This window comes from Alosa pseudoharengus, unplaced genomic scaffold (assembly GCF_046254945.1).
Source record: "Alosa pseudoharengus isolate Yale_2024_CS ecotype anadromous, Long Island Sound unplaced genomic scaffold, YU_APseudo_1.1 YU_APseudo_1.1_scf_19, whole genome shotgun sequence".
In the NCBI taxonomy this organism is placed as follows: domain Eukaryota; kingdom Metazoa; phylum Chordata; class Actinopteri; order Clupeiformes; family Clupeidae; genus Alosa; species Alosa pseudoharengus.
In genome coordinates this window covers 6,092,894-6,118,331 of record NW_027468657.1, presented here as the reverse complement: position 1 = coordinate 6,118,331, position 25,438 = coordinate 6,092,894, and the positions used below count along the sequence as shown (strand labels likewise).

General features: G+C 41.1%; 1 protein-coding gene across 2 annotated transcripts in view; it reads left to right on the top strand.

Annotated features, from left to right (window-relative positions):
- LOC143132185 (uncharacterized) overlaps positions 1-25,438 on the top strand; it is a 223,345-nt gene that overhangs the window by 91,117 nt on the left and 106,790 nt on the right. For both annotated transcript variants that reach the window (XM_076291544.1, XM_076291545.1), the window contains exons 22-25: positions 9,215-9,388; positions 9,566-9,739; positions 11,616-11,798; positions 12,148-12,321. In XM_076291544.1, coding sequence (XP_076147659.1) covers positions 9,215-9,388; positions 9,566-9,739; positions 11,616-11,798; positions 12,148-12,321 — 705 coding nt within the window. The remainder of the gene's footprint in view (positions 1-9,214; positions 9,389-9,565; positions 9,740-11,615; positions 11,799-12,147; positions 12,322-25,438) is intronic.

The following is a 25,438-nucleotide window of genomic DNA, read 5'->3' as shown; positions in this document are numbered from 1 at the left end:
CAATTGTAACTCCTAGATTTTTAACACATGTGGATGAGGATAGTCGGAGATCAGTAAATGTAGCCTGTGATGAGGATAGGATATCCCTCATCTTTTTAGGACCTAAAACCATGACTTCTGTTTTATCGGAGTTCAAAAGCAGGAAATTGTTTGTCATCCATGTCTTTATATCTCGTATACATGTGTCAAGTTTGGCTAACAGAGTCAATTCGTCAGGTTTTATGAAAAGGTATAGTTGCGTATCGTCTGCATAAGAATGAAATTTAATGCCATGTTTCCTAATTTCTGAGCCTAGAGGAAGCATATAGAGAGAAAATAACAGGGGCCCTAGTACTGAGCCTTGAGGCACCCCATATTTTACCATAGTCTGGGTAGATGGTTCATTGTGAACCTGTACAAATTGTCTGCGGTTAGAAAGGTATGATCTAAACCAAGCGAGTGCTGAGTCTTTAATGCCTATCGAATGTTCAAGCCTGTGGAGTAGTATGTTGTGGTCTATGGTGTCAAAGGCAGCACTGAGGACCAGGAGGACCAATATTGATATATGTCCATTATCGGCAGCGATGAGGAGGTCATTAAAAACTTGAACTAAGGCTGATTCAGTGCTGTGGTGAGCTCTGAAACCAGACTGATATAATTCTTGGATTTTATTTATATGCAAGAAGGTACCAATTTGTTTCGACACTATTTTTTCTAGTATTTTTGACAAAAAAGGGAGATTAGATATAGACCTATAGTTGGCCAGGTTGTTAGGGTCAAGGGTAGGCTTTTTGAGGGATAACTTAAACGACTGTGGTACATGGCCTGATAGCAGTGAGTTATTTATAATCTGGAGCAAAGCATTATCCAAGAAAGGGAGAGCAGTCTTCAGAAGATGAGTAGGAATAGGATCTAGTAGACTAGTTGTAGATTTTGATGAAGAGATTGTGGAAGTGAGGTCTAATATGTCAATAGGTGTAAATGAATTCAACGTTGTTCGTCTCATCTGTGATTCAATTATGTTTTCGCTACCGTTCAGCAATGGAGTATGAATATTTGGTGAGACTGACTGGATATTAATCTTATCTGTAATTGTTTCAATTTTGTCATTGAAAAAGTTCATTAAGTCATTACTGTTTAGGCAAATAGGGATAGATTCTGTTACTTCGGTGTGGCTCTTCGTCAGGCGGGAGATTGTGGTAAAGAGAAATTTTGTATTGTTTTTGTTTTCTTCGATCAGCGAGGAGTAGTAAGTTGACTTGGCCTCGTTGAGTGCTTTTTTGTAGGTGATAAGGCTATCTTTCCATGCTTGGCGAAAAACTTCCAATTTAGTGGTACGGCATTTTTGTTCAAGTTTACGCGCTGTTTGTTTGAGTGTTTTTGTCTGTGTGGTATACCATGGAGCACACCTTACTTGTTTTCTCATTCTCTTTTTGAGTGGTGCTACTGAATCAAGGGTTGAGCATAATGAATTCATCACATTATCAGTTAACAAGTCGACCTCGGCTGGATTAAAGAATGGGCCTTCTGATAGGCCTACCGCATGAGTCCGGAATGGGGCAAGCGTAAGCGAAATTTTTTCTAGAAAGTCTGCATTAGTTTTTTCAGATAAGCCGCGGCTGTAGTATTCAGCTAAATTAGGTACTGCATGTTGTAATGTCATTGTAAAAGTAATTAGATGGTGTTCAGTTAAGGTCGGGTGTTGTGGCAAGATTGTTAACTGCTCTATGTTTATGCCGTATGACAAGACTAGATCAATAGTATGGTTATGTCGGTGCGTGGGTGAATTAACATTTTGGCAGAACCCGACATGGTCAATTAGGGATTGAAATGCAATTGTGAGACAATCGTGCACATTATCCATATGAATATTAAAATCACCCAATATAAGTATTTTTTCTGTTTGGATAGTTAAAGTGGAAAGGAAATCAGAAAATTCCTCTAAGAATTCAGTGTAGGGGCCAGGGGGTCTGTACAATGTGACCACAGTTACAGGCTGATCAGTTTTCCAGTCTGGCGGTAAAAAATTGAGGACTAGAACTTCAAAAGATTTAAACTTGTGTGTGAGCTTGGGAGATGTGAGAAGACTAGATTGATAGATAGATTGTAGCTACTCCACCTCCCCTGCCAGTGTGGCGTGGTACATGAAAATTCAAATGTGAGGGAGGTGTAGACTCATTTAATGGAAGGTATTAATCTGGTTTAAGCCAGGTTAAGCCAGACACATAACATCTATATGATTGTCAGTAATAATTTCATTAACCAAGGCAGTTTTACTTGACAGTGATCGAATATTAAGTAAAGCAAGTGTAAGTTGCGTTTTTGGAGGAATTTGCTTCACCGAAGAAGTTTTTATCGTAATAAGATTTCTACGAATAATTCCCCTAGTTGTTCGAGTAAGAGTTGACAGTCTTGGTACAGACACCCTCTCTATTTGGCCTTGTATGCCCTGTATACCTGGGTGACTGTTAGGACGGCAGAGATCTGTGTAAGACCTTATCTCTGCTTCCTGGATCTCTGGTTCGTCAGGAACTAGCCTCGGTTAAGTGACGTGTTCCTTGAAAGGAGGGCAGTACCCTCCCATGTGGGATGGATACCGTCTCTTTTCAACAGTCCAGGTTTCCCCCAGAAGGAGCTAAAGTTATCTATGAAGCCCACATTGTTATTGGCACACCACTTTGACAGCCATCGGTTGAGGTCCGAAATTCTGCTGAGCATTTCATCACCTCTTTTAATGGGTATGGGTCCAGAGAAAGTTACAGAGTCAGACATCTGTTGCGCGAACCTGCACACGGAGATAAAGTTTTGTATGGTGATCTCCGATTGACGCAATTGGACGTCATTAGTGCCAGTGTGGATAACTATTTTCGAGTATTTACGATTAGCGTTTATTTCTTTGATTATTAAAGAGTGTTTTTCATTTAAAGGCTTGACTTCATGCTTATTCAGAAGAGCATTTAGTGCTCTCCCCAATCCCAGACGTTCACATTGCATGTTTGTTTTTAATAGATGCAACCGCGAGATACGCTTGTCATAGGCGCCGATACCGTGGGTGCTCCGTCTCTCGGGCACCCACTGAAAACATTGAGCACCCACGTGTGCCAGCTTACAATCCCGGCTAAATTTACATTCATTTAAAATCAAACATCACAGTTTATGTTAAATTCAGCATCTCTCATAATGTCATTGGATATGTTGCTGTCAATTCCCTACTTCATATAACCACCAATGAGAGCGTCTCTCGTATGAAAATTCCTGACACTTCCCACCTGAAGAATTAACGCAAGGCTTTGTCGGTTCTTCAGCCCCGAATGTTTAAAATGTATATAGCCCTTAATATCATTTTAAAAGTAGTCTGACAAAGCTTATTGTTTTGTGACACAGCTAAACACTGGTACCTCATAGAACGTCTATAACATAGCCTAGGTGGTCGCAACTCACAAAAGTAAAGCAGATAGAAAGAACTCACGCAAATCTAGCCTACAACACGCAGACAGCTTTATGCGCGCACTGTGCTTTATGATTGTTGCCTTCTGATGGTATCTTGCTAATTCACTGAACTGCATTTGGTGACACAAATGGTATTGCCTTTATCTTATAACTCCTTGTCTGAGCGACTACCAGGCCTATGTTTTTTAAAAGTCAGATGTTCCCTGACAAAGACATTCGAAAATTAAGAATGTTTATTGACTTGAAAAATACACTAATTTTTGCAAACTCCCTTCATTCAACCCTTGAAGACATGGCGGTCTGGTGCGCTATGTAGATAGTTTCTCGTACCATTTAATTTCTCAGAATTTAGGTCTACTAGGCCTACAATAACGTCATCACCAAATACATCTTTTATTTTTAGTTGATCAACCACAAAGAGTAGCATAGGCCTACTGTGCACAGTGCACTGACGACTGTAGCAGCCCAAGGTAACCAGTTGTTGTAGATGAGAGGCAACCCCTTGTTTCAGATAGCCTGGACAACATGTTACCTGGGTGTTGCCTACGTTATTAATTAATGGTAGCCTACAATAGTTAATTGATTCGTGTAACATATTAGTTGGCTCAAAGAGTAGGGAATCAGGATGGAGAGAGTCACGCGTGTGTTGCTTTTGCGGGATCGAATCCAGTTTAATGCTAGTTTTCAAAACATATATTTAGGGCCCGAGCACCGAAGGGCGCAAGGCCCTATTGTTTTTGTAAGGATTATTATTATTATTATTATTATTATTCATTATTCTACTTTTTTGCTTTCCTGTTTTTGAAGTGGTTAACATTGGCAAAAATTCTTGAAATGTGGCACACACGTCAAGTGTCACGCATCGCAGTTATGTACAAGAGTTTGACTCCGGGCGTGGCCCAGGGTCTCGCTAGCGCCCCCTTAGGTGACTGATCTCGTGGTTGGCATATATTTTGAGGTGGTTAACATGAACGAAAAGTCTTGAAATTTGACACACACATCAGGTGTCACACAAAGCAGCTAGGTACAAAAGCTTGGCCCCGGGCATGGCCCAGGGACTCGCTAGCGCCCCCTTACGCCTCCTTAGGTGACTGATCCCGTGGTTGGCATATAATTTCAGCTACACACACCAAATTTGGTAGGTGTCTGTATCTCTCCAAGATGAACAACTTTCCTATGTACAATGCATTAGCCACGCCCAACAGGAAGTGAGATATTTGGGATTTTGTGCAGACTAATGTGATGAAATATGTGCTGAATTGTGATCCCAAAAGAGGTGCTTCCCATGGGTGAAAACGCATGAAATTTGGCACACACATCAAGTGATACAGTGAATAGACAGGGATAAAAGCTTGGCACCGGGCGTTGGCAAGGAACTCCATAGCGCCCCCTTATGTCACTGTGACTTGTGGTTGGCATATAGTTTTAGATACACACACCAAATTTGGTGGGTGTATGTAACTCCCAAAACCAAACAACTTTTGTATTAACATGTCATTAGCCACGCCCACAGGAAGTGAGGTAATTGAGATTTTGTGCGTTGTGGACATGATCAATTTTAACATACTCCTCCTACACGGTTGATCTGATTCATGTCAAAGTTGGTATACATGATGCCGAGATGTTCCTGATTGTAAATTGTGAAGTCTTTTTTTGATATGTTGTAATTTGACGAAATGGCGAAATTATTAATTTTAATACCCTTCCACATAAACAATAAATGTGTCATAATTCACCATGCATGGCTTGAAATGTTTTAAATTTCACAGGTCATTGAAGACCATGTTAATGATAATATTCACATGCCCATAATGCATGTTTGGCATAGCGCCACCACCTGGCAACAGAAAGAATGACATTTACACTGATGTCACATGATCAATTTGAACATACTCCTCCTAGACGGTTTGTCAGATTCCTTTGAAATTTGGCGAATATTATGCCAAGATGTCGCTGATGTTAAATTGCGAAGGGATTTTTGATATGTTGTAATATGTCATGATTTTAATATCTCACCATATAAACTGGAAATGTGTCATATAATCACAGTGCATTGAATGAATGGTCTGAAACTTCTCAGGTTAATAGATATCATGATTATGATGATATCCAGACACCCAATGGGCCTGCCTGGCATAGCGCCACCACCTGGCCAAGCAGGAAATGTGCCAGAAATGGAAAATGCCTTAAGTGATTGATCGATCTGAAACTTTATAAAATATTGGATATCATTATTGTGATGATATTCACATGCGTAATTCACAGGCCTAGCATAGCGCCACCATCTGGCCAAGCAGGAAATGTGCCAGAAATGCTCTATGCTTTGAATAAATGGTCTGAAACTTCTCAGGTTAATAGATATTATGATTATGATGATATCCAGACACCCAATGGGCCTGCCTGGCATAGCGCCACCACCTGGTCAAGCAGGAAATGTGCCAGAAATGGACAATACCTTAAGTGATTGATCTGAAAGTTTACAAACATTTTGGATATCATTATTGTGATGATATTCACATGTGTAATTTCAATGCCTAACATAGCGCCACCATCTGGCCAACCAAAAATGCATCAGAAATGTTCTTTGCTTAAAATGAATAGTCTGAAATTTCTCAGGTTAATATATATTATGATTATGATGACATCCAATGGGCCTGCCTTTCATTGCGCCCCCACCTGGCCAAGCAAGTAAATGTGCCAGAAAATAAAATGCAAAAACAAATAGCACACACATCTAATATGCACATTTCGCAAACGCACCACGTCGGTGCTTTGTTGGATTCCGACATGTCACGGGTTGCGGCCCGCAGGTGCTCGGGCCCGCCATTGCCGCTTGCGGCTATATTTTTTACATGTCTTTTGTCCGAGTGGCTGTAATGTAGCCGAGCGCTCATGGCGTATGAAAAGCGACTTCAAACCGCCTAAAACAACTTGTTTGTGAATGTCTGACAACTGCTGCAGCGCATGCACGCACAAGGAAACCAGTAGGTGGAGAAACCAGAAGGCACACAACACCGGAACGATTTTAAGGCTATTTCGCATAGGCTACTCAATGGTGCTATTTCACACGCATTATAGCGACCCCCACTCACCGGGGTTAGGTGGAAGGTGTTAATAGACGATTGGCGTAGCCTACAGTGGACTAGGGCTGTCAAAATTGCTCAAAAATGACGTTCGAATATCCCCTCTAAAATAAACACATGTATTCGAATATATTGGAATATCTAGGCTATATTATTTGCGCATTATGTCAGTGATGCGCATCATGTCATCTGTTTTTAACTTTTTGTATGGTTATAGCTTGACAGGGGGGATCCCAAGCAGCTTTCAGCCATAAGGCATTTCCTAATTCACCTGACACTGATATTCAAAATGTTGAAACTATTTCGGCATAGCCTATAAGCAGTTTAATTAAATGTAATGTTAGTTGTAAACAAACGGGCTACTTGGTGAGGCTTGGCCTCACAGATGCGCTCGTGCCTTAAATAACAATACAAATATTCACGATAGGCCTATTAACTGACAGCCCGATTCACGTTGGCTGGGGGGCAAGGGGGGTGGGGGGGGGCATCAGACATTTGTTCCCAAGGTTCTATGAATTGTTAATCCGGCCCTGACCCCAACGAACGCAACTTTCCACCTCTGAGACAGCTGAAAAGAAGTCTAGAGGACTCCTAACTCACTAAGACCTACTTGCTGTAGGCTGCACAAACCACAGGCCTTTTTTTGGGCAAGCCTGCATTCGAGGCAGGCCTTCTGTTGAAGAATTTTATATAAATCCTGCGCTAACAGTAATCCTCCTACCCCCCGCTACCACTGCTGTGGAATAAAATAACCTGTCATGCAGTCAATTGACTACATTGCAGTCAATAAGTAGGGCAAATTACGAAACCAAAACGTGGGTCATAGTTGTCTAAGCCTCTGCTGTGAGGCCAAACCCATGAACAAAGACGCATTGATATCTGCAATAGTTTTTTTTTTTTTGGCGAAACAAGCTCACAGCCGAACGAGTCATAGCACTGAAGGGAGAGGCAACTGGCATGTGATCTCCCCACGGGCCAATGGATGTACAAGTTTTCTCCTGTGCCTACGATATTTAATCCAGTGTTTTGTCAAGTTGCAAAATGCTATTCGTTTTAACAAATTTTTATGATAGTATGAAGTACTTTTTGTATAGGGTACTATCTTAATTGCTTTATACTCAATACTTGACCAATGACTATTGCATCTGTCTATTGAAAGTGAGAATGTGGCATGTGATCTACTGTGTAGGCTTCATAAAATAAAATAAACAGATTGCTAATGGCCTACAAGCTGATCTGTGGTGCGTTTCCCGTACAACTACGGAGGTTAGCTTTTTACTAACAGGATGCATCGTTCAACTAACCAACATGTAAGTTACGACTGTTTCCCAAAACTGTCGTACTTACATAGTACTGTAAGTTTGGACCATGATAGTTTCCAAACTTCAGTAGTCTGGACTAAGGTGGTTAATGATGTTTAGTAGCACGTGAACGGGCACCTGCACATACTTCTGTGGCGCATTGCGTTAAGGCCGGCAGATGACAGCCGCCGTTGCACAGCAGTTACCAGTCCCCTGTCCAAGAGTTCGAATCTGGGTTAAGATTTTGACAACAATATTGACATCGTTGTTTACCTAAGTTTATCTTTTGTGCAGATCATATTATCAAAATCAGAATCAGCCTTCTTGGCTTGGTTTGCGTAAACTAACAAGGACCCCCCCCCTCCATGAAAATCAAAGGCTACATATTCTCAGCTGACTCGTCAAAAAGTGCGCACCACCTTATTATTATCTGCAGGTGTGTGACTTTTACTTACGTGCACATGGCTGCAAGTTGACTTTTCATTTATGTATTTTCTACCTTTGGATATGGATATATGGTGGTTAGAAGTGTAAATATCAATTAGAAACCTAAATATATTTATAATTATTAACAAATAACTGGCGTCAGTGACGTCTTTGACATGAAGATCCTTGGAACTATGCTTCTACTAGCATTCTACCACAGGTCGAGGGGTGTAGTTGTAACTACACAACTTTACGATAGTGGTTGCGAACGTTCGTTGCTACTATGGTTTTGGGAAACACTAACGTAGTGTAACAATGCATTGGACTATGTAAGTTCCAAATATGAATGTAATTCTGCGGCATAAAGCAGATGTATTTGTTTATTGTACAGAAAAATAAAAATTACATGTCAAGCAGTCAATTGACTACATTGCAGTCAAGAAGTAGGGCAAATTAATTTACGAAACCAAAACGTGGGTCATAGTTGTCTAAGCCTCTATAGCGTAGCCTATTAAAAACATTGCAGAAGCCTACCCAAGGCTACAGATTAATTCTGAACAGTTATTTCTCTACTGGCTCAATTATCACACCACTGTTTTGATTTGCGTAGTTGCGTTAACCCAACACTGACAATAATGTAGACAGCAAATTTCGATATCCGTTACCACCGTGTAGTCAAGCCTTAAGCCATACCCAAGTAGCCTAAATCGAGGTAAATCGAGCTTTTTCAGAAGGGGCGGCAGACAGAACGATGTACAGTGGCAGAGCGACGCACAGTGGCTGAAAGTGGTACTAAAGCTACACGCAGCTTCACGCCTCGTAATGCGCGACTGAAGTGGCCATTTGAAAGCGATGCCCACTGTATGGCAACCATTATATGGCATTATGAATAATATGTTATATACTATATGTATAAATATGTATTCATATATTTTGGGGCAGCATTGAAAAAAAAAACTTCTCAATTTTCTCTAGACTTTCAGAGTGTAATATAACAGGAGAAGGATATGCTGCTCTTGCCTCAGCTCTGAAATCAAAGCCCTCACACCTGGTAGAGCTGGACCTGAGAGGAAATGACCCTGGAGAATCAGGAGTGGAGCTGCTCACCAATTTAAAGAAGAATTCAACATGTAAACTAAATAAACTGAGGTGAGAGAATTAAGCAAATCAAAAAGCAAACGAAGACAAAGAAAGTTATAGCTAATCATCATCTAACTTCTGTTCCCAATATAGTCATGTTCATTGTAAACTAAACTGGGAACACCAACAGACTCCAAATGCAGATGGCTGCAACAATGACGATGCTTCATGTTTCTCTATTTGCAGGTTGTTGAAGAGTGATGCTGCAAAAAAAGCCTGCTCTTCTCTGATTAAAGTTCATGGAATAAACCCCTTACTCGAGACAGAGCTGGATCTGAGTGGGAAGAAACTAGGAGACTCAGTAGCAAAGCAGCTTTCTGCTGTACTGGAGGATTCACACTGCAAATTGCAGACGCTTAAGTTAGTGGTTTAATTCGTTTGATAAGATCTTTTTTCTTATTTTAAATCTGAAAATGAAAAAAGTCGGTGATACTTTCTATGAATCCAGTATTCATAAAGGATTATAAATACATTGACAAAGGGTTATAAACCATTCATAAAGCCTCACAATTATTGACATTAGTATATATAACTATTTATACATACTCATGATTGCGTTCACATAGTATTGTGTTACTATATAAGCCTTTACAACTTGAAGTGTCACAAAGCATTATAAAGAATTCCTTTATTGTTATTGCACAGGGTACTATGAAATTTGTTAGCAGTTCTAACCTTGTGTTCAATAAATACAAATAAATGTAAAAGCAATAATATATCCAACCAAACCCACACACACCACACACACACACACACACACACACACACAAACACACACACACACACAAAAGAAGGATGTGCAAGATGATAAATACATTCAAGTAGTTCACATTCAGTGTTTCTGATACATAAGTGCCAAAGTTTGCTGTGCTACTTGGAGTTCAGTTTATGATTTTTTGTAAAAAAAGAGAGTTGAGGTGGACAGAATCAACTAGCTTACTGTATCTCCCTAAATCTCCTAACAATGGTCCTATTTACATGTTGTGACTAGTATTATTACAATGTGTACAAATTCCAATTTAAAATGAGACACAGCAATTATCTTGTGTCTCATTTTACATTGGTATTTGTAGCCTATATTTTGTAACTATGCAAGTCACCTCATGTAAATGGTAAAATGTAAGAATACTTTTGTCGATTTTGGGAGTTATAGGCCAGTTGGCTCTGCTCACCTCAATGAGCTATGTAACAGTGGGTGCCTCAGACTGAGTTACTGCGCGCAGACGAGAAGGGTATGCATCATCTCATCTAACTCTGAGGGAGACGGTGAATAAGGTAGTTTCCCAAAATGTTCCGTTAAGGCATGCAGAAATCTGATGAGAAACGGTAAAGTCCTCAGGTGACAGGTCCATAGTTTTTGTAGTTTTTTTTGCATCAATTGGATTAAGTGTAATTGTCTTGAGCAAAGGTGTAACCCTTGCCTGTTTAAAACAAGAAGGAACTATTCCAGAACTGAGTGAAGAATTAAACACATACTGGACCCCCGGCAGAACAGCAGGTGCGATAGACTGCAGAGGAGGATCCAAAGGGCATGTTGTTGGACGGCTTCGCTGAAGCAGTAGAGAAATCTCTTCTTCATCAAGAGGAGAGAAAGAGTCCAATGATAGATAGATAGATAGATAGATAGATAGATAGATAGATACTTTATTGATCCCCAAGGGGAAATTCAAGGAAATTCAATGATGCCACCATGTCTAAACAAGTCAAAGCCCTCCTTAAAAGCTCATCAAACTGGGCACTTATTTTAGCAACTTTTTTAGTAAAAAATGTTGCAAAGTCATCTGCTGACAGTATGGAGTTCCTACATTCAAAAAATTAAATGTCTTCTAAAATAATTGTAGCTTGGGCCTAATCCTTTATGAATGTATTTATACTTGTTATGAAATACTTCCAATATTTGTTACCAATGAAAGCAAAATACATTTGTTTTACCTCAACCACGTCATGACAATCAGAAAAGCATTACTGTTCTTTATACAATATTTAGGTCTGGTCAAACTATTTATTGACTTCTGATTGGACGAGAGGCATTGTACGCTGTACAATTGGTTATCACTCTACAGTATATTTTGTTGAGCCGCGTGCTCAACACAACATGGATTATATTTGTGCCGTGACTCGGACGGGAGTGAGGTTTAGGGGCTGTCGACTGAAGTATCATAAATTAATATTCAAATGTGTTTTTTGATTATATGTTTTTTGCCATATCAATTTCAAACTCCCCTACTTTCCTTAGACTTGCAGACTGTGGTATAACTGGTGAAGGATATGCAGCTCTGGCCTCAGCCCTGAAATCAAACCCCTCACACCTGGTAGAGCTGGATCTGAGAGGGAACAATCCTGGAGACTCAGCAGTGAAACTACTCACTGATTTACATAATTTAGTTTATGATCGAAAACATAAACTAAAGAGCCTGAGGTGAGGAAACGTCACAGAAGAGCATACGATCTCTTTGTTGCCACCAATCTGTTCATGTTTTGAATGTCTAAATTTGATTTGTTAAAATAATTTTATGTGATACATTAAACATTCGAGAATAAGAGAGATCAAATCAATTACATCTGGTTTAAAATGTATATATTATATACAGAGGTATAGAACACTGATGGCCACACCAGACTGATGGGTTTAGAGTGTGTAGAATTATTCCAGTGCACACTTCGTCATGTTCACAGTAAATGAAACTAGGAACACTTCCAGACGCTAAAAGGAAATGGAAGCAGCAATGTGATATACTTTTGACAGTGATTCATGTTTCTCTCTACAGGTTGTTGAAGAGTGATGCTGCAGAGAAAGCTTCTGCTTATTTGACTTCAGTTCTAAGAATAAACCCCTTACTCCTCACAGACCTGGATCTCAGTAAGAAGAAACCAGGAGACTTGGGAGATCAGCAGTTTTGTGCTCTATTGAAGGATTCACACTGCAAACTGAAGAAACTTAAGTTAGTGGTTTAATGTGCCTGATTTTTATTTTGAATTTGACCCAATCTTTCAGATTAGCCTTTGTGAACCCAGACGAACCTGCAAGAAGGAGAACATTGGGCGAAAGTTTCTATTTGTAGTTGTAATTTATTGATAAACTAGCCTACCTTGCCAATTTGTAATGAGTGTGAAGTTCACCTCTTGTTGTGTTGTTGCAATGAAGGCCTCCGTGATTGGAGAGCATAATTTTGACGTCAAGTCAGGGTACAAGATATTCGTATGTGTCACCTAGCATAAAATCTGACTCGACTTTGTGTTCAAGTAATTTAACCTAAGTTGGAGGAAGGGTTTTCAGATTTCCCAGTGTGTCATTTGTGTAAGTTCAGGGTAAACTGACCCATAGCCCTGTTGTATAAGTTCACCACATGCAGCCCATCGGAAAAATAATGAGATAATTTGGGACAACGTAGGCCAAGTTATGGACAGGCAACTTAAAGCAGACCCATGGGGGCATCAAAACTGAAACTGAAAGTAACTCCCCACTGCCCCCATTTAAGCTGGCTGTCCATAACTTGGGCGACGTTGTCCCAAATTATCTCATTCTTTTTCCGGTGGGAAAACTGATGTTGACGTTCAAACAAAACAGAGAGCTAGCTTGCTACTCCCTCCCCCTCCCTCCTGTGCAATTGAAACTCTGCTGAACGTGTATCTCGTCGGTTATTGGTTGGACCACTTTATTTTGCCTTTGAGTGGTTGGCAACACTTGTTGGTAGCAATTGTTTTTGTGTGCAGATCTCAGAGCCTTGGCTGCCTAAAGAGAGGCGGGTTTTTGACGGCCTGCTTATGGGGCGGCCAGTTAGTGGATCGTTAAGAAAGATTAGATGAATGTGATCATTTATTTGGGCCTTTTTTGGGCCTGCAATCGCTGATACAACCTTTAAGTGCACAGTGATGGTGTTTGACTTGAGATGACACTATTCCGATGAAATTCATACACTACGCGAGTAAGCACACAGTGCACCCAGCACACTGCATTAAAGTGTACTAATTGATGTATGCCATCTGAGACAGTGAAGAACTAAGACAGACAAAGTGAAGAAGAAACCCAAGACCATGACAGCCACAGATATACACTACCGGTCAAAAGTTTTGAAACACCTACTCTTTTAGGTGTTATGTAGTAAGCAAAAATTTCCCGTACAACATACTGTATATGGGAACTTCTTCAGGACTGTTAGAAAACCATTCCCAGTGTCTAATGTTGAGGTGGTTGAGGGCATGCCAGGAGTGTGAATGCTGTCATCATAGCAAAAATTGTCTGCTTTGAAGAGCCTAAAATATATAACATGTAAACAAACAGCTTTGTTTACTCTTTTTTGTGTACTACATTACCCTTATCCCACATCTGTTAATTCATAGATTTCAGTTTTGCTCTACAATGTAACAATAGTAAAAAAGAGTAGGTGTTACTACATTACTACGTTACTACATTACCGGTCAAATGTTTTGAAAAACCTACTCTTTTATGGCTTTTTTAAACTATTGAACTTTTTGACCTAAAAGAGTAGGTGTTTCAAAACTTTTGAACGGTAGTGTATTTCACTGTCATACATACTATTTAAGTTCGTTAACACAACTATTTTAGTGGACAAATGCAAGTGGTGTTCCACCACTGTGAGCCACCACCAAAACAGCTTGACACCAGAATGCAGCTTGCAAGATAGTTAGCACATAGTTATGACTGCCACCCCCCAAAAGGAGGGTAGGCCGGACACAGTTTTTTGTGAATATCGCGAGAACCGTGGAGGACCACATTTTTTTAGTATGTTTGTCTCAAGGGACAATGTCAGCCCATCCCATAACCACTCATTTGATGTATAGCGCCATCTAGTTAAAAATGAAAAAGCCAAATGAGATGTTGTAACCACAGGTATATCTGGCTGACAGGTTCTAAGCTGCACAACATTAAAGGTGTAGGATCATTCTGGCACCCTCTGAATGCATGCCAAGTTTCGTGGAATTCCATTCTTGGGGGACCATACAGTAAATTAATTTATTATACGGCTCTTCACAATGCAAGTAGAATGCTCCATTGACTTGAATGGGATTTCCGAAAGTTCTAGCGGCCATTATTTCTTGGGAAAGGACCTCTGAAAACAAGAATGACCGCTGTCAATGGCAACGGAGTTTGCGCTTGGAACTTCATTCAAAAGTGAAAGCAGACGGTTGATCAGCTGTGTTCTAAAGAATGTTTGATTCAAGTTCAGCGTGTGTTGCAAACTATTTGTTTCTCAGCAAAAGCCATGACGAAACGGTAACAAATAAGTGTAAAGAGACATCATGGAGTTTATTTTTTCGTTTTGGCAAGTAGCCGTATAATAAGCGGGATAATGTATAGAACGCCGGTCATTATGGGAAAATAAGTCCCTTCAGGGCGGAACAAGACCCTGGCGCGTCGGGGTCCGGTTCGCCCTGTTGGGACTTATTTTCCCCATAATGACCGGCGTTCTATACATTATCCCTTACATATGTGTACATTTAGTGACTGTACACTACACATGTAGCCTGGAAAATCCAGACCCTGGTAATCTAGAAAGATTAAGGGTCTGGCCACGAACAATGTAATGGCCCAACTCGAGGGGCGGCACGTAAGCATGCATTTGAAAATCTCACTGCACGCAATTGGAAAACACTAGACCAATGCTTACTCTGAATGATTCCGGACTTCGACGCAATTGGATAACACTACAATTACCGTTTTCATTTCAGATATAATGATTATCACTGTTTTGTTCATCACTGTGTGGAAACCATGTGTTTAATCCTTCCCAGCTTCATCCGAGCCTGCTTTTGGCATACAGTAGGCCTGGTACAATGAAACAAAACTGGTACCCTACTGATTCTGTTATCTACTCATCTACAGTACTACTAACGTGCACTGTATCATGTAGCCACTCTGCGTGTTTTTATGTGCGTGTCCACAATAAATCCATTCCACTCACGTTATCAGGAGAATACCGTACCCTAAAGTTTTATTTTGAACGCTTACTTTGGTCTCACTCAATGGATCCATATAACAGAAATAGCAAACTCCAAGTCATATATTTTGTAATATAGTAAATGCTGTCACACTTTTTTAAACTATTTCAGCTTGTGTAGGCCTATTAGTGCTTTCTGAACATATTGAACACACTTTTAAAAATACAGCGATAATACCGAAAACCGTGATAAGTTTGGTCACTTTAACCGTGAGGTTCAATTTTCATACCGTTACATCCCTAACTACAATCAATGTTTACTGACCTCCAACGTTGCAGCGCTGTCGTCATCAGTTTAGCTTGCCTCTGGCCCGCATATATCAGATACGCCGATTTAATTGGTTCCACAAGATGCAAGGGGGAAAAGTAACGTGCAATTGCCATTCCATTCCATTCCAATTCCATTGTGCGCTTGCGAGAACTCTGGATTTCCAGGGTACTACACATGCACACACACACAGTCATTAACACACGCAAACACACACATAAAGATACATGCAAACACATGCAGGCACACACACATAAACACACACACGCACAAGCACAAACACACCACACACACCGCACACACACACACACACACACACACACACCACATGCACACACACACAGTCATTAACACACGCAAACACACACATAAAGATACATGCAGGCACAAACACACACACACACACACACACAAGCACAGACACACACACACAGACACACACAGGTATGCACACACTCACACACACAAACACATGCACATAGACACATAAACACACACATGCATAAACACACACACACATAAAGACACACGCACAAACATACACACAGAGTAGACACGCAGCACATACAGGCACGCAGGCACAAACACACATAAACACAAACATGTACACACACGCACAAACACCCACATACGCACACACACACACACACACACACACACACACACATAAACACATCCACACACACACACACACAAACACGCACACACACATGCAGGCAAGCAGGCACACAGGCACAAGCACACACACACACACAAACACGCACACACACATGCAGGCAAGCAGGCACACAGGCACAGGCACAAGCAGGGTGCAATTTGTGTCAAAACCAGAGGGGGGGGGGGGGGGTGATTTTGAATAAGTTTCCCCCCCCCCACCCCAAAAAAAATTTAAAATGAACAAACGATTCATAGCCTAGTAATGTCATGGCTAATAATACCCTATATTATTTTTGCCACCTTTGTAACATTTTAGTTTTAGTTTACCGTGGTGTAACAGTGAGTGTGCTTGGTATGATGATCAGCTCCTCTAATGCAGGGTAGGACTACGTTTTGACAAGCATACAAATTCACCTTGTTCTTGCCCCATTTGAAATGACTTCTCTACTTTTGCTGCCTCCATCCTTTCTGTATTTGTTGTGTAAAACGTTGTATATGATGACACTGAAGTCTTAAGTTAGTGAATTGGCTAACAGTGTTAGTTGGTAACCAAATAGCCTACACATTGCGCTACACGCTGCGTAGGCTACGTGCATTCTCTCTCCTGCTGATTTGCGTTCAGTAGCCAAGTGCGTAATATTGCAAAAGTTGAAAAAATAAATGTGTTTATTGTAGCCTACAGAAAATAAATAGCCTATCATACTGTCAGTTAATTGCCTACAGTGCAGTGAAGAGTTTGGAGAGTAAAGTTATAGGGCAACTTGAAGTTTTATGAAAATAATTTACGAACCAGAACATAAAGACCATGAAGCTTCTATTTCTTGCAGCTGTTAAAACACCCGCTAGATAGTTTAAATACCCACCAACATTCGTTTTTGCAGTACAGATTATTTCTAAAAGTTATTTGTCTACTACTGGCTGATTTATCAAACGAGTGCTTCTCGTTCGTCCTCCGCAGACTACAGGTGTTTAGGTAGAGAGCCATTGAATAAGCGATGCCAAGCAATTTCTGTAACACTTTTTGTGACATTCAGCAAATATCTCCTCATTTAATGTAAGTTCCTTCGGACAATAGGCCTACGTTCTACTCTACGTGCAGTTGTCCTCCATATCAGTTGCATCAGTTTTCTGATTTTGAAGGTTCTAAAACATTAATATGCTTCACTGAATCCTTCTCGTTTTCTTTCATTTGTCCAGCTAACTTTTCCATTGAACCTAGCCATTTATGATGGATTACACACTCGACATTCTGAAATGTCCTGCACGATCAAGGCCAAATTAAGTTATCACGCAGCCACTGTGTCAGCAGCATCAGTGCTGACGGTGACGGTGCGTTTCTGATGTCAGATTATTATGTAGGCTAGCCTACTAGACTGTTCTCACGTTGCAGCGCTTTACTTATATGAAGTAGCATTAATCAATATGAGGGGCAGAGGGGGATAAATGTTGTCCCCCCCGACGATAAAAATAATTAAGCAGAGGTAGGGATAGGAAAACCAGAGGTGGGGAAATCCTCACCATCCCCCCTACAAATCGCACCCTGGGCACAAGCACACACACACATGAACACACACACACCATTACCCCCACACACCCACTCAAAAGCGAACACACACACATAATAAAACATACACACACACATGCAGGCAAGCCGACACACATGAACACACACACACACACCCACTAGGGGTGGCATGGTTCATGAAAAAAAATCCGAACCGTTCGGTTCGCTTGTCTCGGTTCGGGGCATGTGTGCATCATACGGTTTTGACGGTTCATGGCTTGCATAATGTTGCCCATATGTGACCTCAGACGTTTTTTTTCCCTTTTGCATGAAAGTGGAGGTGTGGAGTGCTGCGGGTCACGTGTAGCAATGGCAAGTGGGAGAGATAACGAAGGCAGCACGGAGTTGGATGATGATGCACCAGCGTCGCATAAGTCTGGTGTGTGGGAACATTTTGGATTTGATTTTACTTATGATGACAGCGGAAAGAAAACGGTAGATAGAACTGCGATTGTGTGCAAGCATTGTGCAACATTCATTATGCTATACAGGCCCGGTGTGGCTAATCGGGAGCTTCGGGAGGGTGGGCAGGTCTGAATATCGTGAGCTTAAATATTGTTTCTGAAGTTCATTTGTGGCACCCTCACGGCACTTCAGCAGCTTAGGCTGTGCAGTCGCAACCCCTTACTCGCAGTTTCCCGAAGTAACATTAACAAAGTAGCCCTCACAAAAACTGTTTATAAATCACTACCAAGTCTATGGGCCCGTCCTAATACCTCCCCTTCCCCTAGATTTTTGCCCTAACCCTCGTTTTTGCACGTCCACGTGTAGTAGTACGGTGTCTTGTGTAATTCCGCTGGATTTTCTTGTAAAAATTGATTTTTTTGCATATTTTGCTAGTATAGAGTCTAAGGAACAAGATTTTTTTTGTCTTCAAATTTTCACGATCCATTTTCACACTTAGATGACATCATCATTTATATAATGCATAATTAAGACTGGGACTACTATCACTTGGGTGTCAAATGTGAGAAAACACTGGTAAAGAGGGTATTCTGCCTAATTTTTGGGTGCTGATTCTGAATATCATATTTACTTAGCTGATTTCTTAGTTTTAAACCTGCTAATTAGCATTTGCGGCCTAAAACTGGCCTCCATAGGCAACATAGAATGGGTGAATAGGGTAAAAAATTTAACTCTTTGATATTCTTATGAAAATGTACTAGTTGATTATTTATGTAGAGACAATATTTTTTTGCAATAACTTTTTTGCATTACAAGTTTTCTGAAAATATATGTTTATGCATGTAATTTAACAATATCTCATTAATTATGCGCTAATTTGCATACATTTCAATTACAGACATCTGAATATTGGATAGTTAACATTGAATGTAGTGACGTTCAGGTTTGCCTTCAGAACTTTTTCTGGATTCAGAGCCTTAAAAGAATGGCTTGTTCAAGCACCAGTCCTAGGTTATGCCGATTTCAGTCATCCCTTTATCTTAGAGACGGAAGCATGCCATGCAGAATTGGGGGCAGTTCTGTCACAGGAGAAGGATGGGTTACAGCAACCAATAGCCTTTGCTAGCCGGGGCTTGCGGCCAAGTGAGAGGAACATGTCAAATTATAGTGCCATGAAACTCAAACTCCTTGCAGTCAAGTGGGCAATCACAGAAAAAAATGGCAAGTATCTCCTGGGCAACACGTTCACCGTGTACACTGATCTGTGTCACACGGCCTGGACGTTCCCCTGCCGCTTGCCATAGCCAACATGCAAGCCTCGAGTGCACCTATCCAAGACTCTTGGATGACAGAATCTTGTATGGTGGACACCATCCCTGGTCGAACCAAAAGAGACCTGAAAGTCCTGCAAGGGTTGATAAAGCAGTGGTCCCAGATACAGGAAGTGGATGGGACCTTGTACCGAGCGACCCAGGCTCCTCCTTCTAGGGATCCAGTGCTGCAGCTTTTACTGCCAAAGGTGTTGCGAGTCGAAGTGCTCACTAGCCTACACAACAACCACGGCCATCTGGGGGTGGACAGGACCACAGATTTGATATGACAGAGGTGCTACTGGCCCCAGATGTGGCATGAGGTGCAAAAGTGGTGTTCTGAGTGTGAGCACTGTGCTTGCTAAAGTAAGACAACCCAAGCCAGATCCTTCTTGGGAAATATGTTAGCCACTAAGCCTTTGTAGATAATCTCCATTGACTTTACTCTCTTGGATTGGGCAAGCATAGGACAAGAGAATGTTCTGGTAGTCACAAATGTTTTCTCAAAGTTTACCCAGGCCTTTCCCACCCCTGATCAGAGAGTTTCCACCGTAGCTAAGATTCTAACTGAGAGATGGTTCTATGTGTATGGTGTGCCAAGGAGAATCCACTCTGATCAGGGGCACAGCTTTGAGGGGGAGCTGTTGAAGCACCTGTGTGACACCTACATCATAACAAAGACTAGAACCACCACTTATCATCCCGAGGGGAATGGTCAATGTGAACGTTTCAACAGGACACTTCATGACTTGGTCAGGACCTTACCCCCTGAAAAGAAGCGTAAATGGCCCCAGTTGCTCCCTCAGCTCCTGTTAGCCTATAATACCACCGTGTACCAGTCCACACAGCACTCCCCATATGAGCTGATGTTCGGTCAGAAGCCACAGTTACCAGTCGACCACCTACTTGGAAATACTGGAGGTGACCACAGGGACAGTCCACCGACTGATTGGGTGGTGCAACATCAAGAGTACCTGACTTCTGTCTATGCTAGTGCTAGGAGACACTTAGAAGAGGCTGCGGCACATCTTAGACATGATGGTCCTAACACTGTAGTCCTCTTCAAAGTGGTTGTATGCACATCCCACCTCACTGAGGCCAGGTGCAGGACAAAAAAGCTTATCAAGGAAAGAAGAGTAGTTGTCCGCACACTGCAATCATAACACATAATGCAACGTTTCGACCCACCAGGGTCATCATCAGTTATGTTTTTAACTCAATAAATGTAGTTCTTCTGGGAGATTGCAGTGTGCGGTCCTGACACTGTACCCATATTACCACCTGGCACTCTAGTCTTTCAAGTGGGCAGTGGTAGTGTAGTGGTTAAGGAGCTGGGCTAGCGTGCAGTAGCCTGAAAGTTGTCGGTTCAATTCCCGGCTTTCACTGTTATGCCCTTGAGCAAGGCACTTAACCCCAAGTTGCTCCGGGGACAATGTGATCCCTTGTAATATAGCTGACATACAGTATGTAAGTGACTTTGGTCAAGAAGTGTCTGCTAAATATAATGTACATGTAAACTCTTTTGCAAGAACCATTTTCATGGTCGCCACAAAATCCAGGATACATGGGTGTCTACCAAGTATGAAATTGTGGAGTGTCTTGATAGAATTGGCACACTATAAGATCAGGCTGTATGGGGAAGAGGGCCCCCTTAAGACGTTCCACTCATAATACTGCCGGACAGCATTTAAACCCCTTCCACCTCCCCACAGTCTGTTTCACATGAGTTCTCTGCCAGTGTAGCAGAAGTAAATATTCTCCCCGTCCCCTTCAGGCCTTGGCAGAAAGGTATGCTACCAGGATGGTGAACTTTAAAGCCAGGTGTGTACTGTATGCAGAAAGGCTGACCTGCAGCGCTGGCGCACACGCCCACCCGTAGGTGGTGATCATATACGTAGCTTTCTCTCTGGGAGAACACAGCCGGTCATTTGATATTTTTGCCGCATGGGTGTTTGTGGTTGTTGTTGTTGGAAGAACATGGCTTAATTCTTAATTCTAAGACTTCATTGCTTCTCTCGCACGCCCGGCCTTTTGGCTGTGGATAACCCGTTGCTTTTAAAGAGAGCAAATGCACATGGTTTAGTGTCTGAGCAATGTTTTCCCTTGAGTTATTTGTTTTTTGTATTAGTTCAGGCTGTGAGAGGGCCATCCATGGTTTGTCTGTTTGTTTGTACCTTATATTCTTTTGTTTCTTAATTTTGCCTACTGTTACTCAACTACCCATGCCTATGACACCTAGTGGTGTACTGTGTTGCCTGTACTATTATAGATTATTTCCAAGACAAATGTATCTTAAGGTAGACAATAGAATGACATGGCAGGTCAAGGAAAGCATCAAGAAAAGCAAAGATTAAGAAATAGTTTTTGACATAGGCAACAAGGGTGGAGGTGTTTTTACACTTTTCAGACACTCAAAGTTTAAAAACTATGGATATTGTTTTAGAACCAACAACCTTTCTACATTATCTGGGGGGTTTCTGTGCAAAAAGTGGAATTAATTGTCAAAAAATTAGAAGAAAATGTGAAAATCACTTTTCGGACTAGATATAATCGCTTATTTTACAACATACAGAAAAAAACACTAAAGATGGATCGTGAAAATTTGAAGACAAAAAAAATCTTGTTCCTTAGACTCTATATTAGCAAAATATGCAAAAAAATCAATTTTTACATGAAAATCCAGCGGGACCCTATTTTCTCACGAAGCTATCTGATGATGTTCATGATATCTGCCGAGTGCTTTGAGAGAGTCTGCCCATCAAATAACGTTAAATATCTGATCTGGGTAGTTTTGTCAATATTTAGGATGTGTGTTCCGGCATTCTCATGAACACGAATATCTCTGTTTATTAACCAGACGTAGATAAACCAACACAGCCCACACAACAGTCAACATGACCGCTGGAACCGGAATGTTCCTGAATGAAAATAGTAGAAGGCTACTACCTACCGCTAGACACGTCGACGCTGCGCGTGATGTATGTGAGCACGTTCGCTACGCTAATTTGCATATAGTGGTGTCCCAATTCATAGGGAAAGATCTTCACCCCCGCTTCCCTCGTCGAGGGGACTTTACTGTTAAGGGCAATCAAAACCAAGTGGACATTCTACGAGGATTATGGTAAGCGAATCGCGTCACTTCCTGTTTGTAGTGTGAGTGGCTGCTCTCACGCTAGCTTGCTCCTGCTTTTTCTCTCCACGTAATCCACCTAATTAGACTACATCTAGGTTTTATTTATGTAAAACTCCACTCTTAACCACTCGTGTAGCCAATTCAGCCTCCAGTGGACCAGAGGCGGACAGAGTACACAGCTTCATTACTTGAGTAAAAGTACAGTTACCCTTTGCTAAATTTTACTCAAGTACAAGTAAAAGTACAACAGTCAGATGTCTACTTAAGTAAAAGTACTGAAGTACTTGTTTTTAAAAGTACTTGAGTATCAAGAGTACAAGAGTAGCCTACATTTTCTAAATATTGCATTACTACTGCCACAGTGCTTACATTTATGTACAGAAACGTCCTACATGGAGTTATGAAAAATGCTAATGTTAATACCTTGGAGAATGTAAAAGGAATTGAAAGTAAAATCAAGTAATTTCCATCTTTTTACCATGTTGCCAGGGATGGGCAGTATTTCTAATACATGTATATAAAATATGTATTTCAAATACAAAATACTATTTTGTAATTGCAACACTTGAAGCGAAAACTATCATTAACTTGTTCAGAAAATTGAAATAGTCTGGCGAGGTGGGGCCACAGGTAGGCACATTCCCGGGATGGACCTGCTGCGTCTTCATCCATTGTTTCGTCCATGGTTTTGTCTCTTATCTAAATCCTTTTTTTTTAATTGTTTATTTATTAAGATTTTCTCAGTAACAGAACAGAAATTGGAGACAAGAAGACAAAAACAAAAGACAAACAAACAAACAAACAAAACAGGTAAAAGTGCATTCACTGTACATAAATAGGAAAGGAGAGATCAAGGCTATTTCAAATGTCCAGGCCAGGCAATAAGTCCACGTATCTTGTGAAAGGGTCCCATGTTTTCTGAAATGACTGAAGGGAGCCATTTAGCGTACCCCTTATTTTTTCCAGTTTAAGGCTCTGCATCATGTCCCTTATCCAGTGGTCGTGTATTGGAGAAGTTGTGTCTTTCCACTTGAAAAGAATGAGCCTTCTAGCCAATAAAGAGGAAAAGGCAAACGCCCTCTGTAGGTAGGCTGGGAAACTACCTTGGTCCGATTCCGGAATTATGCCAAGAATTGCAATTAAAGGAGAAGGCTGAATATCAAAACCATATATTTGAGACATGGTATCAAAAAAGGATGACCAAAAATTGGCAAGTTTTGAACAAGACCAGTACATATGGTATAATGTTGCTGTCGTTTGTTTGCATTTTCTTATCTAAATCTGACCATGGAGTTGACTTTGCCGGAAAGCTGAAGGTGATTGCTGATAGGCTGTCCCAATCAGTGGCGCCTGCACAATCCAATCACGTTTGAGAGGGAAACAACAAATTGAGGGTTTCCGAGATTTGTCTTTTTTCCTTTTTTAGAAGAAGAAGTAACGGGTACTCACAGTTATGGATAGAAATGTAGTGGAGTAAAGAGTACAATATTTGCCTTTCAAATGTACTTGAGTAAAGTCATGAGTACTCCCCAAAAATGATACTCGAGTAAAGTACAGATCCCTCAAAATTGTACTCAAGTACTGTACTCAAGTAAATGTACTCCGTTACTGTCCGGCTCTGCAGTGGACATGCTACTTGTAATAAATACAGACGAATAGCTAGCTTGGAGTATCAAAAAAGGCCCCCCCTCCCCCTGACTGCGTTTGCGCAAGCAGCCAGCGCGTCTCTCTTTGCTGTTGCTGTGCAGGCTGGTGCACAATTTCACACAATGAAAATGTAGTACATTATGTCATATATTACAACTCAGGCCCACACAGAAATGAATTCCAGCAGCTGTTTTTATTATTAGGCTGTAATCTCCCTTTGCTGTAAAAACAGTCTACAAAAACGGACCGGACAACAGTTGTCATATTTCTGACGGACCGGTAGCAGGGATGTTGACAGTATTTTGTGAGAGGTGGTGCTGATCATATTACGGGGGTTTCGGGGGTGTCTCCCCGGGGACAATTTCGAAATTCTGGCTGTTAAATACAACCTTTTTAACGCAGTTTGGAAGGGGCATACAAACTTTAACAGAGCAAGCAGGGCCCGTTTTCTGTCTGACTCAGGTGACGTGAACATTGACTACCTGCATGATAAGGTTTTCACTTCACTGCTGCTTGACACTACCTTGCATGGAGTAATATTTCACGTTAACAGTGGAGATGTTAGCAAAACTATAGCGTTTGGTAAATGGAGATGCAGATCATCTCCCGAATTAATTTCTTTGCGCAACAGCCCACATTATGCGCTCACTTCAGCGAGACGAGTGAAATAAATGTAGGTCTATTTTAAATCTGTCATCGGCATTGCCATAGGCTATTTGCTACGATATAAGCTACTGTTAGGCCTACAACAAGTCGCGATTTAGGCTATCCAATCGCTATGCTGTTTTCATGAACATTGCAAGGATCCACTTCATTCACCTACCCATGAGTGGTTCAGTTTGTCAGTTTCACTTTCGCAAACACGCATACACATTGAATGAGCACTCATAGCCTACCACTTCAACCTAATGTTATGCCTCTACATTTTATGAATTAAGAAGTATTTATTGATCAGGAAAACATTTAGTTTATTTTTCTTTTGGTCCGCGGTTCCATAACACCATTCAGTTGTGCCGCAAATTAACAGACAGAAGCACCGGGCATGATCTAGCTTAAATTCATGGCATTTTTTTTTTTTTTAATCCGAGGGCCCCCATTGGCTCAGGGCCCCTGTG